The 19934-nt window shown below is 33.7% G+C and overlaps 1 protein-coding gene across 4 annotated transcripts; it reads left to right on the plus strand.

Moving 5' to 3' along the window:
* The first annotated feature begins 1079 nt into the window (after positions 1 to 1079).
* LOC141712077 (protein MICRORCHIDIA 6-like) lies at positions 1080 to 12012 on the plus strand. 4 transcript variants are annotated; one of them, XM_074514869.1, is made up of 20 exons: positions 1080 to 1333; positions 2524 to 2923; positions 3284 to 3358; positions 3488 to 3522; positions 3915 to 3993; positions 4131 to 4220; positions 4298 to 4373; positions 4752 to 4833; positions 5902 to 6036; positions 6582 to 6680; positions 6776 to 6877; positions 6967 to 7113; positions 7581 to 7673; positions 8016 to 8070; positions 8171 to 8282; positions 8891 to 9090; positions 9184 to 9293; positions 10215 to 10291; positions 11231 to 11273; positions 11390 to 12012. In XM_074514869.1, exons 2-20 carry the CDS (start codon positions 2641 to 2643, stop codon positions 11477 to 11479), a joined length of 1983 nt encoding a protein of 660 aa, XP_074370970.1. In that variant the 5' UTR covers positions 1080 to 1333; positions 2524 to 2640; the 3' UTR covers positions 11480 to 12012. The 4 variants fall into 4 exon arrangements, with proteins under 4 accessions (XP_074370970.1, XP_074370968.1, XP_074370969.1 ...); XM_074514867.1 differs by having other exon boundaries at positions 2524 to 2895; XM_074514868.1 differs by lacking the exon at positions 1080 to 1333 and having other exon boundaries at positions 1385 to 2895.
* Positions 12013 to 19934: the final 7922 nt, after the last annotated feature.

Genomic DNA, 19934 nt, shown 5'->3' on the forward strand with positions numbered 1-19934 from the left:
ATGAATTGTTATGAAACTCGTTTTATCTCAAAAAAGACCAAACGGGAAATTATATATGTCTTTATATTTTTTTTGCAAAATATTAACATTTATTATAATGATACATTGAATCTTATTAAAGCTTATATTTGATTATTTTGTTAAAAGTTACTCCCTTGTCCCTCCCATTTGTTTACACTTTCCTTTTTCGGATGTCCCTTCCAATTGTTTACATTTCAAAACTTTCCAAAAATGGTAAGGTTTTTATAATTTTTAAAATTACTACATCCACTATTTCTCTCCACTATACCCACTTTATACATATAATATTATTCGGAGGATTAATTGAAGTGATTAATCGGGTCATTAATCAGAACTAATTTAATATTAATTTTATTCATAAATCAAAATATATAATTAATTTACTATTTTGCTTTTACATATATAATTTTTATAAATATTTATATAAATAAATTTAAAATTAGAAATATTATTGAAGTAAATATAATTCTTAAGATGTAACTTATGAATTGAGATAAATTTAAGATAAAAAATTAAAAAAATTCATTATTTAACTAATGAAAATAGTAATATATATATATATACGAGACTATTATTGTTGTTAAATTTTTTAAGAACAATATTTATTAGCTATTAAGTAGTATTAGCAATTATGAATTTAAAAGATTAAAATTATTTCCTTTGTTTCACCTAATTTTTTACATTGGAAATAGGGGCTTGGCACATACTTAAACTTTTATAAAACGTAATTGTCTAAAAAAAATTAATTTTTTTTCTTCTTAATAGAAATATAATGTTCAATTTTTTTTATAACAAAAAAGAAAATTGATAAAATCAATTACGAAATTATATATTATAATATCATTATAATATGTATGAAGGATGAAGAAAAAACTGTAAAAAAAAATTAGTAAGGCGGATGATGTAACATTTAACATATGACAGATCAAACTTACGGTAAACATTTATTTTTAAGATAAAAGAGATAGACGAACCTGAAATCAAGCTACCGTAATTGAATTCACAAGAAACAAAGCTCTTCGCGGCTGGCTTGTAGATTTGAGATTGCCTTTATGCAAGACTATTTTGGGCCAGTCGTTGAATAAACTTCAGAATGGTCCAAAAAAAAAGAATTTAACTTCAAAATCGTAATAGTAAAAAGTCCGGCCCAATTTTTGAACTCGATTTACTTGTACGGAAGCTTTTTTTTGCCACAAGTCTTCTTTAGGAAGTTATTCAATAAAATTTGATCATTCCCCCCTTCTGTGTTGTCCTTGTCCCCGAACTTTCCTCCTACTTGCAGGTTTGGAGCCTACTGTCAACAACTTCTACTGTATGTACACTTCTTATTTTACTTATTTTATTACTGCCCTTTACGGTTTGTGTCAATTTGTTGTGTTGGATCAAAAATGTTTTCAGTTCAATTTCACTGAGCTTGCATGTTGTTATTTTGTTACACACATAACTATCCTCACCTTTGTTTTGGCTTCTCATTTCTCAACATTGTGTTTGCGTGCACTTATTCTAGCTGAGTTTGTATGGTAACTATGTGCCCCACCCCACATGATCTTGAATTTACTAGTCATCCCAAAACCCAAAAATGAATATTTAAATAGTACACAAAATAGTAAATCAATGAATAGTGAATTCAAGATCATGTGGGTCACATAGTTGTAAGGTGGGGTGGAATAAGGGGATAACGTAGGTTGAAACTTCACCCCGACTTTTTTTTTTAATATTAATAGAAAAATTGGGGGGTTTTGGGTGTAGGCTTTTGTGTTGAGGTTTGTAGAACATGCAACACCCAAAATCCCTATTTTTAATATTAGAGCATCTCCAATAGTAAACATTGAAATGGTTAGCTATAATGGTTGGCTATCATTATTTTTTAAAATTTTAGCTAAGAGTTTTAATATGTAGTCCAATGGTATTATCTATAATCTTGATTATGTAAAATATACCCAAGTGGTTTTTTGGTTGGCCAAATATAGCCGACGAAAAATGGTTGTTTATATTTTTTGCCAAGGGTAGAAGATTGGAGTGTTAGAAATTTTACATGTTCTCTAAAAGTGCCACATATACGACACCTTGATGCCACCTAGATTATTTAGCTAAAGGTTTTCTCCCCCGGGAGATGCTCTTAGTTTTCCTTTATGCTGTGTTTATTATTTGTCACAGCTCTTTTATGGTTATGGGCTTTTTAAATAATGATAAGTGGTTCCAAACAGAGTACTAAAAATTGAGAATTCAAATCATTCACTCTTTTTTGGGAATTTTGAGTTACTGAATGATACTCGATTAATTACTTCCTTGTATTGCTTGTAAATCCATCTAATCTTGTCCACATTGGTACCGTACTTTATCACATTTAAACTTTTAGTTGCAAAGTGACTACAGAAGGTTAAATGCGTAAACAGTGACATTTCAAGTCTGTTAAGTCATGTCTTGTGTATTTGGTTAAGTAGGTTGCTTCATGTTCTGCCGTCTGCCTACACATTTGATCATATTATGCTCCTGTTGCAGAGCCTGCAATGATCACTACGAACTCCATTCAATTAAGCAGTGATAGTGAGATTGAAGATGCTAATGGAATGCATGTAGAAAAGAGGCCACATCCCTGTTTAGAAACTGTTGAAAATAATGGCTTTAATAGTAGGAAGAAGGCTTGCCGAAAGTTCAGAAGGCATCCTGCGAGATATGAACTCGAGCATGGAATCAGCCCAAATATTTTTAGACCGACTGAGAACAATTTGTGTTATGCAAATCACAGAAGTACTCAAGTTGCCAAGTCAAGTCCTTGTCAACTGCCTTCTCCATGGGCAGCACCTATCTGTCGGCAATTTTGGAAAGCTGGAAACTATGGCAATGAACATAGCACGAAAATTACAATACAAAGTACTTTTACCATCTTTCATATCTTCCAGTATGCCTTTCTCCCTTTTTTGTTTATTTGCATTCATGCATGTATGGCATTGATCATCTTTGACTTGGGGCAGTCCAGTCACTAATTCATAAATAGATTTGAATAAATACCAAATATTTATGTTCCCTTTGTTGGGCTTGTATAAAGTTTGCATGTGCTTCTTGACATTACTAGTATAAGAAGGATTATTTAGATACAGGCCTGAAACACAGATGGTAAGGAGTTTAAGGATCTGAAACTGGACTGCTTCCTGTGATATAGTTACAAATCAAATCAACCTAGATTTAGAGAGCATGTGCTTACTCATGGTGGTCCAGTGCTTTCTAAGATACTTTCTTCATCATCTTTGTTTTCTCTCAGGCGGAGATAGTAAAATGCACATACATCCAGAGTTCCTTCACTCAAATGCCACCTCACATAAGTGGGTCTTTGGGGGTATTTTTCCTTTGAACTACCATTTGCTCCCTAGAAAATTCTGTTCATTGTCTAACAATATATATACATACGTAAGTTTACAGCGTACTTAACCTAATTACCTTTTTTGGTTTGGGTCCTCACTTTCAGCAATAGCAGAGTTACTTGACAATGCAGTTGATGAGGTGAAATTTTCTCTTTTACTTTTTACTTTTTTCTTTTTGTTGTGGTTAATAAATTATTATTTGGTTGTTTTTTGATATGCCTAACTATGAATGTGTTCTGTGTACATTCTCATTCTATTTCTGATTTCATTTTTGTTTACTGCCACATTTCAAAATAATGTATTATTGATATTTGTGTGGTCACTTGCGAGCAGTAAACTGCAAGTTGCTAAATCATAATGTTAAAGTGACAGTGAGATTCTTTTCGTGGTGGATGTTTCTTTAATTTAGTTTTATATGTTTTTAAAGTTGTAATGTCTGGATGAAAGCTTTAAAGCATGCTGTTATCTGTTGGTACTGGTCTTGATATCTAGTGATAATTAAAAGCAAATAATTTTTTTGTCTAAAAGTAGATACAAAATGGGGCTACATTTGTTGTGATAGACAAGACTACTAATCCTCGGGATGGAAGTCCGGCATTACTTATTCAAGGTAATAATTCATTAATATGTCTTCTGATAATTATGAACAGTGCTTTCAAGTTCATGTAGGTCGTTTTCTCCATTTTCCTGTATGATTCATTTAGTTGCAGTATTTAATCTACTAAAACCTTATATGTTTATAACAAGATGATGGTGCTGGAATGTACCCCGAAGCTATTCGCCATTGCATGAGCTTTGGATTTTCAGATAAGAAGAAGAAAAACGCAATCGGGCAGTGTATGAATATATTGAGTTCATTGATCCTCATTTTTGTTCTCCACTTTGTGTACTGATTACTGACTGTAACTCGACAGACGGAAATGGGTTCAAGACGAGCACTATGAGACTTGGTTCAGACGTTATTGTTTTCACCCGACACTCCAGTGCGAGGTTTGACATCTGTTCAAGTATTTTATATGTATATCTACATCTATCCTGGGGGTTCATATAATTTTAAAGCATCAGGAGAACCTTTAAATATAGGAATCCTCAGTCTTCCATATAGTTAACTACAATATCAAACAAAATTTAAGGTTACTTTGTAATTTGATGAAACATGGTATCTGACAATCTGTTATAGTTTTTCAGCTAAAACTTCGCGGAATCTTTACCATGGCCCTTTGCAAAACATCAAACATCAGCATCTGAAGAAACATTATGCTAAATTTAAAACAATAGTGTCTACTCGTGTTTTCTTCAGAATTGATTTTCCTATGTTTTTGAGTATATTTATGTTTATTTTTAAGCTGATATAATTTTTGTGATCAGGGGACATTATTATCAGAGTGTTGGACTTCTCTCTTATACATTTCTAAGACAGACAGGTTATGACAAGATTGTGGTGCCACTGGTGAGTTTGATGTATATTTAGACATTGTAGAAGTTTATTGATTGTGCCGACCAAGTGTTGGTGCAGTGCTTGAGCTCGTGTCCCCCTTACGGGAGGTCACAAGTTCGACTCCTGGCGTGTGCATATGTGTTTCATTATATATATAAAAAAGAACTTTATTTATTTTAAAACTTTAATATTGCCGTTGTTTCAGAAATCAAACTAGGTGTACATGTCTTTATAGAGGTTTGCAGCACAGAGCTAAAAATTCCTTTTCCGGCTCTTAATGGAAAATTAAATCATGGCATAGTATTGTCAAATCAAGACTAGTCATTAGAAGTTTCTTGTTGTTACCATAGACATTGTTGGGAATTAAGACAGGAGACTTTACATTCAGTACCTCAAGTTAAGTGGTTTGCTTCAGGTTGGACGGAATGGATAATTAAGGTAAGAAGTTCTATAGGTTGCTGTAAAAAAGTGAAAAAACATAGATAAACAGACAGTCTACTAGCAATGTCTTTTTAGCGTAGTCAAAAAAGAATCTACACTTACCATAATATTAAAAGCATTTATATTGGTTTTAAGGTCTATTTCTAAACTTAATTTGGTGGAGAAATCAATGAAGAGGATTATGCAGAAGTAGTCAATTATATCTTGAAGTGTACACCAAAGGGAACAGTAAACAAATGAATTTCATCTATAAATCAAAAGACAAAAAAGTACTTGTCTACATATGCGGCTCAAATGTTAGAGAGGAAAACCCCTTATGTCCTCTTTTTGGTACTTGTTAGTTTTCTAATGATCAATCTGTGTTAATAGCTTATGTTAAAGTGCTGAGCCGTAAACAAATTCAACCCTTTTTTTGTATTGTTAATCAATTCGTTTAGGATAGAAAAATTACTGGTAAAGGATTCACGTTCTGTTTGGTGTCAGTGGTTGTAATTTAGTCTCAAGCAAATGGGCGTTCCTAAACTTTTATAGTTGACTTCCACAATTCTTTCTATAGAACGATGGATTTTCATTCCAATACCCCACCAAAGAGCAAAGAGTAACTAAATCAGTTCCTCGTTGCTAACAATTTCTTTGCAGGTAGATTTCGAGTATGAAGAATCAAACAGGAAGATGGTTCCCTTGTATTCTAATGGCAAGGAGCACTTTTCATATAATTTGTCCGTTTTGTTGCAGTGGTCTCCCTACTCAAATGAAGAATTACTTCTTGAGCAGGTACGCTTCCAAGGTCCTCTATCAAATATTAATTTTCTTATACTATAGAGATTTCTTAGTGTTATTTTGATTAATGTGATGATGCTGAATGAGAGAAATATAGATTACAGAAGTTGTAAAACAATATCACAGTAAAATATGTAATTGGCCTCTATGATCTGAGAGAGGATGCCAATACTAAAGTGCCGTAGTTATAGAGATCATGACAGAAATCTTAAAAATCATTTCACGAGAAAGAATTGTAGAAAAAAACAAACGTGCCTTACAAATTTTAGCAGAGAATTGGAATCTATGTGGCGGGGGTATTACTTTATATGGCTGCATCACATAGATACACCTACACCTACACCTAAACACTATCACACTTTTTAATCTATGTACTTTTTTCAATCTTAAGATATTGATAGACGAAAGTTCATAGAAATCAAATTTCTACTTTAAAATGTCATGCGTTACTGAATTATCAATGTATTGACTCATTTGGATACTAACACAGTACTTCAAATTCCTTTTCAAGAATTGTTTTATATTAACCGAGTGAACAGTTTGATGACATAGGGCACCATGGGACAAAAATTGTTATTTACAATCTCTGGCTTAATGATAGAGAGGACATGGAACTGGATTTTGACTCTGATGCAGAGGTTCATTCTCTTACATGATTTTATTTCCTTGTGCTTACAATGCGAGTTAAATCTGTAATCTAATGGGTTTGCTACTTATAATTTGGTTTCAATAGGATATCCGTATTACTGCTGAAGCAAAACTCATTCAGACAGGCCTGAACCCAAAACCGATTCAAGACCAGCATATTACAAACCTTTATAGATATTCTCTCCGTGTAAGTTTCTATATTCTGTGGTGATATTGATTTTACAAGATAGATTTACTTGTCTTGCAGAGTTCTAACAAATTCCTTATGTAATGTAGGTATACGCATCGATCTTGTACCTCCGTCTGCCGCAGAGCTTCAGAATTGTTTTAAGAGGAAAAGAAATAGAGCATCATAATATTGCCAATGATCTCATATTTCCTGAATTCATACTGTACAAGCCTCAAATTGGTATCAATTCAGAGGTTTGTATTAATTTGAGTGCTTCATGTGCTTGCTATCCCGTACTGTACCTCTTTGATTGTTTGTTTTGTTTCTACCTCACTTTGTGTTATATAACCTAAATTTCTTTCTCATTACTTTTAAACTCTTTTAGCAGTTATGCGTTATGTTCAAAGAGCTTCTTAAAATAAGCTACTTTATTGGATACACTAGTTTGATAAAGAATAGTTCTGCCACTTTGCTTCCTAGAAAAGTGAACAATCTACTTTTTGTTGTATGTTTCAGAAACCAACTTTTTGTGCCACTGGTATATGATTTAGTAGCCTCTACGTCGTGTCTGACAAGTGTTACGTAATTAAATTAAAATCCATGACATTTGCGTCTTTCTTTTGGATCATGGGATAATGCTTTGGCTTGTTAAGAGGCTTCTGTTAATTAGTGGCCAAGTGTACTGACTAGCTATCGACTTGCTTATTGGGTTTATGCACAGGCTGCTGTTATTACTACAATAGGATTCTTGAAAGATACTCGACAAGTTAACGTCCACGGGTTTAGTGTTTACCATTGGAATCGCCTTATACTGGTGAGGTTTTCTCCTCTCCCCCCCTCTCGTTTTAAAATTTTTATATTTCTGAGAACACTTGATGCAAGGTCCACGTAAAAATGAAAATCAATTTCGAGTATCATGACTCTGGCATCATCAATGTACTAGTTCAATGAGAATGCACGGACCTGAATGGAGAATTCTGTCTTCATGATTGCCATGCTCATCAATAAATAAATAAAAGGTCAATTGATAAAATCTAAGAATCAAATTCTCTGACTAAGCTAAAAGAAATTTTAGTTTATTCTTCTACTACGCTAATATAAATTTACCGAGAAGTGCTAACATCATTTTTAATGTTCACGTCATCTTATTGTACAGCCATTTTGGCCGGTAGTCAAGCATCAAACGAATAATACCGCGAGAGGAATAGTTGGTAAGTGCTGTTTGTGCGTATTATGTTAATGTTTCTTGTAAAAAATTATCTACAGGTGTTGTAGCAGATAGGTAATGGACGTCATTATGGTATTTAATAGGGGTTCTGGAAGCAAATTTTATCCAGCCAACTCACAATAAGCAAGATTTTGAGAAGACTTCGCTTTTCCAAAGGCTTGAACATCGGTTGAAAGAAATGTCACTGGAGTACTGGTAAGCTAGGAGCTGCAAAAGTTTGATTCTCTTTCAGAGAGGGATAGTTGTAGAAATTAGATAGAATGGTACTTTAGGCAAATGCTCTTCTTCAAATGACTGCAGAGTGCAGAAGTATTTGATTATTTTAGCAAGGATTTGCAAAAATTTGGAGAGGGTAACTTCTTGTTGTTTCCGATGTTGTATTCAAAGGCCAGTAGAAGTATCTGATTTAGAGCATTAAGTAATTTCGGTCTGAGGACTGGGGGCATAATTGATTTAACTATTCTTCTTATAGTTTTTATTTTTTATGACTCATAATAGATATAGCTTTGAAACGTTGTTTATTTGTGTTTAGAAAAAATGTTAACACCCAATATTTTATCGTGACATGTAAGAGAATAAATTGACTCCATTCTCCTTTTTTAACATATTGCCTAGATTCAAATGATGATAACAAAAATTTAATCCGTGTTTTGGTATCGAACCAGTTATAATCTCTAATTAGCTCTTTGCATTAATATATCTTTTCTAAAATTCTTGTGGATTCTAATTTTATTTTCTCAAAGAAGTTTTTTTTTCTTTTTCCACTGGTTAAATCAGTATATTTTGCCATTGATTCTTGGCAGGGAAATCCACTGCGGACTTATTGGTTATCAGCACAAGAAGAAGTCTCGCACTAGAAGAGCACCTTTAGGGTCGCACAATCATGCTGTGCTACCAGTGCAATTGAATCCTATTACATCTGTAGTGTACAACTCATTAAGTGATGGACCACGTTCTTCTGCATCTACAGATGTTCCTGTTGCTGCTCCGAATCAAGAACTGGGTAGATATTGCAATTGCATATATTTCGCTAACAATCAGAGATATTATTAAAACCTTGCAATACTGCTGCTAATACTTGTGATATATTGATCAGAAATCCTTAGAGAAGGGAAGGAAAACAATTCAAAGATGGCATCTGAAACTAGAAAGTGTGGGACAACAAGGTCTTATGCTGCTGATACTCCGGACAGTGAAGTTAGCCAGGTACACGAGAAGAAGTTAATAAAAAAACAACTTAATCTATTTATCTATTTCTGTAGATGACCAGACTTCATTTTAAACAATATTTCAATCTCTGTTTTATGATAAATATATATTATTTGATTTAGAAGACATAGTCAAAGTTTAATTTAGATCCTGAAGTGGTTTTACTATGAATATATATTATTTAATCTGGAACTTATTCTGCTGATTTTATGGGTTAATCTCCAACGGAAGGCCAACCAAAAAATGGTGTCAACTATCTTTCATTTTCTCCCTCAAATTCGTTTTCTGAAAAAAGCTTCTCTGAGATCCTCAGAAGCTTTCATGAGTTTTATTTACCCACCTTGTACTTGACAAGGTTTGAAACCTTGACCTCCCATATAGGGAGAGAGAGATTTTATTGGCATCAGTGATAGTAGCATCTGAAGCAGGTTCTAGCTATTGAAGGACTTTAGAAATTGACATTTTTAAAATAACCCCGCCAAATTTCGTTGGAAGCTGTTTATGGACCTAATGGGTTTAACCTCCGACAAAAGGCCTCCCATAAATTGTTTTTTAACATCTATTGAATTCTTAAATAGATGTAGATAATTAGGTGATTTTAGGAGAGCTTCTTAAGGTTTGAGAAAGGCATTTCTAAGCTCTTAAATTCTGCAAGTTTATGCCATAAACCTTTTCACCCAAGATGTGTTCATACATTTAGTTCTCAGGTATCTTCTTTGAAGATTTTAAGGCCGTCAATACCAGTTAAGCGCACTTATTCTATTCCTTTCAGCTAGCTAAGATGATATTACTATGATCATGAAAAGCGAACTTTTCATAAGTATCTTATTCAAGCTCACATATTACTGTGTTTGAAATATCTAGCTAATGGCTATCCTTCTTGAGACATTGCAACTGATACCTGATTGTCTGCTGCAGCCTTCTACTGACAATGAAGTTCGAATGCAAAATGAAGAGACAAATTTGCGGGAAGAAAATCGAAGGCTCAAATCCCGGTAAGTGCAAAAATTATATGCTTTCCATATCTTTATACGTGCAATTGATTGGTTTCTGGAAGATTATGAAATTGATAATTTAACTTACGATATTACATGAAAGGGTGTGATAAATTACATTGTTAGTAGACATATATAGCTATGTGCAAAGTCCTGAGCTGCATACATTAAATGAGAAGCAAAATGAGCTTATGTTGAAAATCTTTTACTATTGGTTTAATCTACCTAAAATTGGTATTGGATTTGTCAATTTCGAAAAATATGCTTGCAATGTTGATTTAATTGCCCATCTGAGTGTGTCAACTGATTGCTCTGGATCAGCCTTGATTTGTTTAATTAGCTACCAAGTGCAGTGACACTGCAACAGTGGATACTAGCTAAATAAATTGAAATGGTTCTAAATCCTGTATCCAAGTCATGTTGTCTTCAAAATCATTATTTCGCTGTGACATCACCTTAAATGCTAAACTTCGGGCATTATTCAGATACCTGGTCCTTGATCCAGTCATGGTGTACACATGTGGCACAAACTGTTCCAGCTATAAATTTTATTATACCTGTAGTGCAAATTATTCCCAGTTCACACAATTGTTCAAACCTTCTTATCATACTGCATATTACAATTTGTCTAATGCTCAAGTGTTTCAAGAAATATTTTTCACATTGTCTTTTTGTCCTCCCCCTCACTCGAAAGCCCATTTTTGGGTCGAAGAGTGGATCACGGGCAGGCGCTCATCTTTGGAACAACAATTTGCCTTTGTGTCTAATAATTTGTGAGAATATTGGAGGTGGCAGGGCGTCGAACTTGAGACATCGCCAACCAGAGCTCTGATACCATATTAAGTAATCAGTCATTTTAAAATCTCAAGGTGTTAGGAAGGCCCCGACTGGATCTTATATTATATTTCAAAAGTTTTAATCCTCGTTAATTGTATGTAGGTTATTTGACTTGATAAAAAGCGAAGAAATTCTTAATTTAAAGGTACATTTTTCTTCGCTCGTTGCCATCATCAGGAAATTCGGTAAATGAAGATAGTTGGCCCTAGATTCTATACCCTGCATTAATTTATTGTGGAATTTCTCCTAAATTTGTTTCAGGCCCAAGAACTGAGAGATGAACTTGGTAAGCGTCTGCGAGAGTATGAGAAGCTGTTCGCCGAATCAGTATCAGTCTTTTTAGAGGACTAATGTTAATATATATAATAGTTTTGAAACTTGGAACCCATAGTTTAAGTGGGAATGACAGTTGTAGATTTCTAGTCAGAATTCTGTTTACATGTAAATGTAGTTGAATGAGTTAACAACATTATAAGAAGTTTGCTACTTGAAGTGTGGGATTGCTCAGCTGCCTATAATGAGGGAGATGGGGGGAGTAGTTAAGTTCTGATGGCAGCCCCTGTTGCAACGAGAAAGAAGTTGGCTACATGAAGCGGGGGACTGCACGGTTGCCCGGGGGAGTTGAGTTTCAATGGCAGCCCCTTTTGTAACTTAAGTTGCATCTATGAGAACTTGATAAGAGTTCTTTGTTGTGTGGTCTGCAATTTGAAGGGGAACATAAACAATAGTAAAACTTGAAAGCTGTACAAAAGCAGGATGAGAGAAAACGAGTCCTGCAATACTTGGAGCTTGAAAATTACTCACTCCGTCGAATACTTGTCCATTTTGACCGGTGAACTTGACAATTTGTAATTTACACCGATCATATAAAAATTTAACTTTCAGGTTTTTTTTTAAAACCAGATAACATGACTTTATATTAAATCAGAACTTAAAACATCGCTAAAGAAGGATGGTACATCACACCATTTCTTAGATTAGTCAGTGAGCTGGGTTTGATGAACGTCTAATAAAATATATTGAATGGGACCCTAAGTCCTTAACAATTACTCCCTCCGCCCCGACTAATTTTTTACGTTTGGTTTGGGTACGGAGATTAAGAAATATGTATAAAGTAGTGAAAAAGAGAAAGAAAAGTGGGTGAAGTAGTGAGACCCATTAGTTTTTATTATATAAAAAAGAGATAGTTGAGTAAAAGTAATGTAAAAAGGGAGGGAAAATGGGAAAGTGGTAGGACCCATTGACTATTTTTTGGGTGAAGTAGTGAGACCCATTAATTTTTATTATATAAAAAAGAGATAGTGAAGTAAAAGTAATGTGAAAAGTGAGGAAAAATGGGAAAGTGGTAGGACCCATTAACAATTTTTAGTATGTTTTGAAATGTAAAAAATTAGATACAACATCAAAAAAAGAAAAATATAAAGAAATGGTTGGGATATGGAGTATATGAACTCTATATGTACCTGAGACATTCTCATCTTCTTCAACCAAGATAGAGCTTTCCTGGACGCTAAAGTTTCTGCGTACTTTGGATTGGCTATTCCGTGAAAGCTTCCTCCATAACCAGCAACAAATTCTCCTTGATCGTTTCTTAAAAGACATCCAAAGGAACATTTGTTACTTCCTTCAAAAACTGCTGCATCTACATTACAGGATAATCATCCCGGATTAGGTCTCTTCGAAAGCAAAACACCCTTCCTGTCATTTAGATTACTGTGAGCAACATGTTAGTTTAAGCTTTCTGCCACTGAAATAAAAGAGAGCTAGCACTGTTCATAATTTTTAATGTTAAAGAGTCAAAAAATATTAATTTGACTTCTATAAAATTAAAATGAACATGAGTGTTGTGAATGGATCACCCTAGAACATTCTAGATTTAATCTTTCGATCTTTTATAAATATGAGTCCGTTGACTTATCAAATTCATGTATTAAGTTCATGTATCTTGTATATCCTGCACCTATAAATAATCATTTAAATGGAGCTTATAAACTCACTTGTAAATAATATATTCTCTCTTCTTATCTCTTTTCTCTCTTGTTGTAACTATACTATATATATAATACGTTATCAGCACGATTTACTTAAAAAGTTTGGAGGCCACGTACCGTACAAGAAGTCACCTACATATCTTCTTTATTTATCTCACCTAAGGTACGTAATCTTTCGTGTTAAGATAACTCATTTGTTATTATATTTTTGCATAAACATATATTCAGAATATGTCCATTTTTGGTATTATATTTCTTTACACTAGACATATAATAAAAGAAAAATTACATGCATGCGCTTTGTAATTTGTTTGTTTTATATGTACATAATGTTAAACCTAACTAGAAGATTTATCAAATATTAGACTAGTTAATTACCAAAATAAATTATTTTAATGTGCCCAAAATATACATAATTATTAGTTTATAAGCATTTATGTAAATGTATAGTTTCATTTTAAATCATGGATGCAAGTGATGAAAGTTGTTTATGGATTATATGATACCTGTGATATAGTAGGCATCAAAAAATTATATGGTAATCTTTGGAAATATTTTATTCTACCCACATCAATGATAATTATAAGTTTTCTAGCATATATAATTTGTTTAGCTTCACATGCATGTATTTAGACATCACAATTTTATTTTTGTAAAATTAGATATACATACATGTTTGAAATAATAATTATATATTTTTGTGATTATTTTTCTAAGAATGGCAAACTTCACCAAACTTGAATTTGAGACTCTTGAGATCACCGGAAAGAATTATTTATCATGGATACTAGACATTGAAATTCATTTGGCCGCACATGGTCTTGGAGACACCATTATAGAGGGAAACAAAGAATCTGAATCAAACCGCGCAAAAGCGATGATTTTTCTCCGCTGTCATCTCCACGAAAGACTTAAAACTGAATATCTTACTGTGAAAGATCCACTTGAACTTTAAAAAAATTTGAAAGATAGATATGATAATCAAAAGACTGTGATTCTTCCAAAAGTTCGATATGATTGGATGCATTTGAGGCTTCCAGATTTTAATACCGTCAGTGAATATAACTTCGCGCTTTTTAAAATCAGTTCTCTACTAAAATTATGTGGAGAAAATATTATTGACGCGGACATGTTAGAAAAAACTTATTCAACTTTTCATGCCTCGAATGTACTCCTCCAGCAACAATATCATGAAAAAGGTTTTACAAAATATTCAGATTTAATTTCGTGTCTTCTTGTTGCTGAACAAAACAGCAAGCTTTTGATGAAGAATCATGAGTCTCGCTCACCTGGCTCTAGCCCTTTCCCTGAAGTGAATGCGACAACTTATAGTTTTGGGCGTGGACGTGGCCGTGGACGCGGTCGAGGAAATCAAGTAAGAAACAACTATCCTTGTAATCAAGGAAAATCAAATTACAACCTGAAGTTTGTGAAAAAAGATGAAAAGGTGGAGAAAGATAAGAGAGGGCAAAAGAATGTTAAGAATATTTGTTATAGATGTGGTATGAAGGGTCATTGGTCGCGTACCTGTCGTACGCCTAAGCACTTAGCTGGCCTATACAAAGCATCCCAGAAGGAGAAAGGAAAGATTGCTGAAGCAAATTTAGCTTCCCGGAAGGAGAATGAAATGTCACATTTAGATGCGTCTGATTTTTACGAAATCCCTGAAGGAAGCGACAATATGAATGATACAGATGTGATATAAATAATTGTTTGGATGAAAATTTTATTTTTTATTATGTGTAAGATATTTTATTTCTATGATTATTATTATTATTATTAAGTTACTAATTCTATGTACTTTTATTTGAAGTGTTATGGATATTTCTTATTCTCGCATTGATCACAAAATAAACGAAGATATTTGTCTTGTGGATAGTGCAACTACTCACACCATTCTTAAAAATGAAAAATATTTTACTCATCTATAAAAATGTAAAAGTAATGTCTATACAATTTCGGGAAGTATAAGTATAATTGAAGGCTCCAGAAGAGCTCATCTTTTGTTACCTGAAGGAACAAAATTTATTATAAATGATGCATTATTCTCTCCAACTCACAAAGAAATTTATTAAGTTTTAAAGATATTTGCAGAAATGGATATCATGTCGAAACAATGAGTAAAGAGGATAAAGAATTCCTTAATATCACATGCATCATTTCGGGTAAGAAAAGTATCAAGGAACAACTACCCGCCTTTACTTCCGGATTATATTATACAAATATTCGTACTATTGAAGCAAATGCTATCATAAACCAGAAGTTTATTGATACAATAATTTTATGATTTGACATGACCGGTTGGGACATCTGGGATCAAGTATGATGTGGAGAATTATTGAAAACTCAAATGGGCATCCACTGAAAAATCAAAAGATTTTTCAGACTAATGAATTCTCTTATGCTGCTTGTTCTCAAGGTAAGTTGATTATTAAGCTCTCTCCAGCAAAAATAGGAGTTGAATCTCCGAGATTTTTGGAACGTATTCAGGGTGACATATGTGGGCTCATTCACCCTTCATATGGACCATTTAAATATTTTATGGTACTAATTGATGCATCAACAAGGTGGTTACATGTGCGCTTATTATCGTCTCGTAACTTGGCGTTTGCGAGACTACTTGCACAAATAACTCGATTAAGAGCACAGTTCCCGGATGATAATATTAACACGATCCGTTTAGATAATGCTGGGGAATTTACTTCACATGCATTTAATGATTATTGTATCTCAATTGGAATAAAAGTTGAACATCCTGTTGCTCATGTTCACACACAAAATGGTCTTGCGGAATCATTTATTAAAAAACTTCAATTGATTGTTAGTCCTTTAATTATGAGAACAAATCTCCCAATTTCAGTTTGGGGGCATGCTATTTTACATGCAGCAGCACTTATACGCATCAGACCCACAAGTTATCATAACTTTTCTCCCTTACAATTGACCTCTGGAAGAGAGCCTAATATTTCCCATCTTAGGACTTTCGGGTGTGTGGTATATGTCCCTATTGCTCCGCCACAACGTACAAAGATGGGTCCCCAAAGAAGATTAGGGGTATACATCGGTTATGAATCTCCCTCTATAATAAATTATCTCGAACCTTTGACCAGTGATATGTTTACAGCAAGGTACGCTGACTGTCATTTTGATGAAACAGTTTTTCCAACATTAGGGGGTGAAAACAAGATTATCTTAAAATCAGGGGGAGAAAATAAACCGCGGGAAAAGAAATTACATGGAATGCATCAACATTAAATATTTATGATCCTCGTACAAATCAGTGTGAACTAGAAGTTCAGAAAATAATTCAGTTACAAGGCATTGCAAATCAATTACCTGATGCATTCACTGGTATAAATAGAGTGACTTAGTCACACATACCAGCTGAAAATGCTCCTGCAAAGATAAAAGTCCCAGAAGGACAAATAATCAAAGCAAGTGAATCAGGACCTCACATGAAGCGAGGTAGGCCGCTCGGTTCCAAAGATAAAAATCCTTGAAAAAGAAAAGGGGTAAAAAGTGGAGATGCCCAAATAGAGGAAATAAAATCTCCAGAAGAGACTCCCCAAGAGACCTGTGACACGATAGATGAAACCTCAAAAGAGGACCAGGTACCTGAAAATATTGAAAGTGAAGAGATATCAATTAATTATGTTGTCACAGGAAAGAGATGGAACCGATATGACACTATCGTCGACAAATTTTTTGCATATAATGTAGCGCTCGATATAATTACAGAAAATGAGGATCTTGAACCAAAATTCATCGATGAATGTCGACGTGGAAATGATTGGCCAAAGTGGAAAGAAGCAATTGAAAATGAATTGAGCTCACATAATAAACATAAAGTGTTTGGACCTGTAGTTCGAACCCCCGAAGGGACAAAACCTGTTGGTTTCAAATGGGTATTTGTGCGAAAGAGAAATGCTAAAAATGAAATAGTAAGATACAAAGCACGTCTAGTTGCTCAAGATTTTTTCAGTGATTGAAAAATTAGAAATGCGTCTGATTAGGGTTGAGCAGAAAACTGCACAAACCGCAAAAATTGTTCGCACCGCACCAATCCGCACCGCAAAACGTGGTTTTTAATTTTTGTGCTGCGGTTGCGGTTTCAATTTTTAATAAACCGCGCGGTGCGGTGCGGGTTGCGGTTTTAAATTTCTGAAATGCGGTTCAAACCGAACCGCACCGCAATATTTAATATGTTATAAATAAATAAATAAATATAATATACTTATATTCCCATCGGATCATCCCACTCAATATTTACAGCCTAATACTTAATTAGGTTATTGTTTGCTCTTGAGTTGGCCGCACAAGCACTTCCCACAAGTACCAAGATTACATTACATCCTATTGTTTCTTATGTGATTAGAATAGTTAGCCTTGAACTCAATTCATGATCATTGTTTACAAATTTATTTTTTCAAACTTAATAATAATTCATGATCAAATCTTGGAGCTGCTATTTATGTCTTTTGCTTTGCACTTTTAAGTTATTTTTGTTTTGTAATTGAATTACTAAAAATGTAAACTTTCCGGTGTGTAATTTATAACTTGTATTATTGAAGAATATTGGCGAATTTGTGTTATATTATTCGGAAATTTGATTAAATTTAAGTTTTGTATTTTATTTAAATCTTTCAAACTTTTAAAGTGTAAACCGCAGTGAACCGCACCAAACCGCACCGCATTTTCGTGGTGTGGTTTATGCGGTTTTTAAGGGTACGCGGTGCGGTGCGGTTTGGAAATTTGATCTAACCGCATGTGCAGTTTGGTTTGCGGTTTGGTTTGCGGTTTGAGGAAAAAAACCACACCGCCCGCACCGCGCTCACCCCTACGTCTGATCAAAGTTGTGACAACATATTTGTTTGGTTCTCTTGAAAAAGATGTATATGTGAGGATCCCTAAATGATTACGAATACCAGAAGCATCTAGACCACATTCTCGCGACCTTTACTTGATCAAGTTGCAAATGTCAATATATGGATTAAAACAGTCTGATCGAATGTGGTGCCAAAGGTTAAGCGAGTACTTGTTTAGGGATTGATATATAAATGATCACATTTGTCCATGTGTATTTATAAAGAAGACCGAGTCTTCATTCGCTATAGTTGTTGTGTATGTTGATGATTTTAAATATAATTAGAACTCCTGAAGAGCTCCAGAAAATAATTAATTATATTAAGGCATAATTTGAAATAAAAGATCTTGGAAAAATAAAATTTTGTCTTGGACTTCAAATTTGAATATTTGATAGATGAAATTTTTGTTCACCAATCAACATACACTGAAAAATTATTTAAACAAATTTACATGGATAAATCACATCCATTCAGTTCCCCCATGGTTGTTCGATCACTTGATAAGAAAAAAGATTTGTTCCAGCCAAAGGAGAAAAATGAAGAGGCACTCGGTCCCGAAGCACCTTACCTTAATGCTATCGGTGCACTTATGTATCTTGCTAATAATACACGACCAGACATTGTATTTTCTGTAAATCTATTACCAAGACATAGTTGTGCTCCAACTCGGAGTCATTGGTATGGAGTTAAACATATTTTTCGATACCTTCGAGGCACAACTGATGTGTGATTATTTTATTCTAATAAATCCAAAGCAGTGCTAACTGATTATGCAGATGTAGGATATTTATCAGATCCCGATAAAACTCGATCACAAACATGTTATTTGTCCACTTATGGAGATACGACCATCTCATGGCGATCAGTGAAATAATCTTTGGTTGCTACCTTTTCTAATCATGCAGAAATTCTTGCAATCCATGAAACTAGTCGAGAATATGTTTGGTTGAGATCAATATGTCAGCATATTAGGGAGTTATGTGGCATGCATCATGACAGGAAAGTTTCGAAAATAATGTTCGAAGACAATACAACATGCATCGAGCAGTTAAAGAAAGAATATATCAAAGGCGATAATACTAAACATATGTCCCCCAAGTTTTTCTTCACACATGATCTTCAAGTGAATGGAGAAATTGAGGTCCAATAGATTCGCTCAGTGACAACCTTGCAGATCTATTCACGAAGTCGCTACCTCCATCAATTTTTGAGAAGTTAGTGATTGGCATGCGTCGACTTAAGGACTTGAACTAAATTTTCATAATCGATGTACTCTTTTTCCTTTACTAGGATTTTTTTCCCAATAGAATTTTTACTAGAAAGGTTTTAACGAGGCACGATTATCGAAAAATGGACATCCAAGGGGGAGTTGTGAATGGATGTCCCTAAATCTTTCTAGATGTTGTGAATGGATGACCCTAAAAAATTCAATTTTTAATCTTTGATAAATATGAGTCCGTTAACTTCTCAAGTTCATGTATCAAGTTCATGTTTCTTTTATATCATACACCTATAAATAACCATCTAAATGGAGTTTGTAAACTCACTTGAAATTAATATATTCTCTCTTCTCTCTTGGTATATCTATACTATATATATAATAACGAGTACTATCTATATTGTTTTCTTAGGCTCCTAATACAATCGATCTTGAAATTACTATACATGAATCAATTTAATGGGAGCTTCGTATTGATACTAGTTACATTTACCAATTAATATTAAATAAAAATTACTTTACATAAAAATAAAATAATATATCAAATATAAAATAGTGTAATAGTTAACTTTCTTTGAGTGGTATTGTGTAAAAAGGAGAGGTATGGTGCTCCCATATTTGCTTGGTGCGGAACAAAACCGTGTGTTAATTTTTTGGGGATCAACATATTTTTAGACTTTCATCTTTGAATTTGATAGCATCTTAAATTAATAGTACTTAATTGTATTAAA

The sequence above is a fragment of the Apium graveolens genome, chromosome 3 (assembly GCF_009905375.1).
Source record: "Apium graveolens cultivar Ventura chromosome 3, ASM990537v1, whole genome shotgun sequence".
Taxonomy (NCBI): Eukaryota; Viridiplantae; Streptophyta; class Magnoliopsida; order Apiales; family Apiaceae; genus Apium; species Apium graveolens.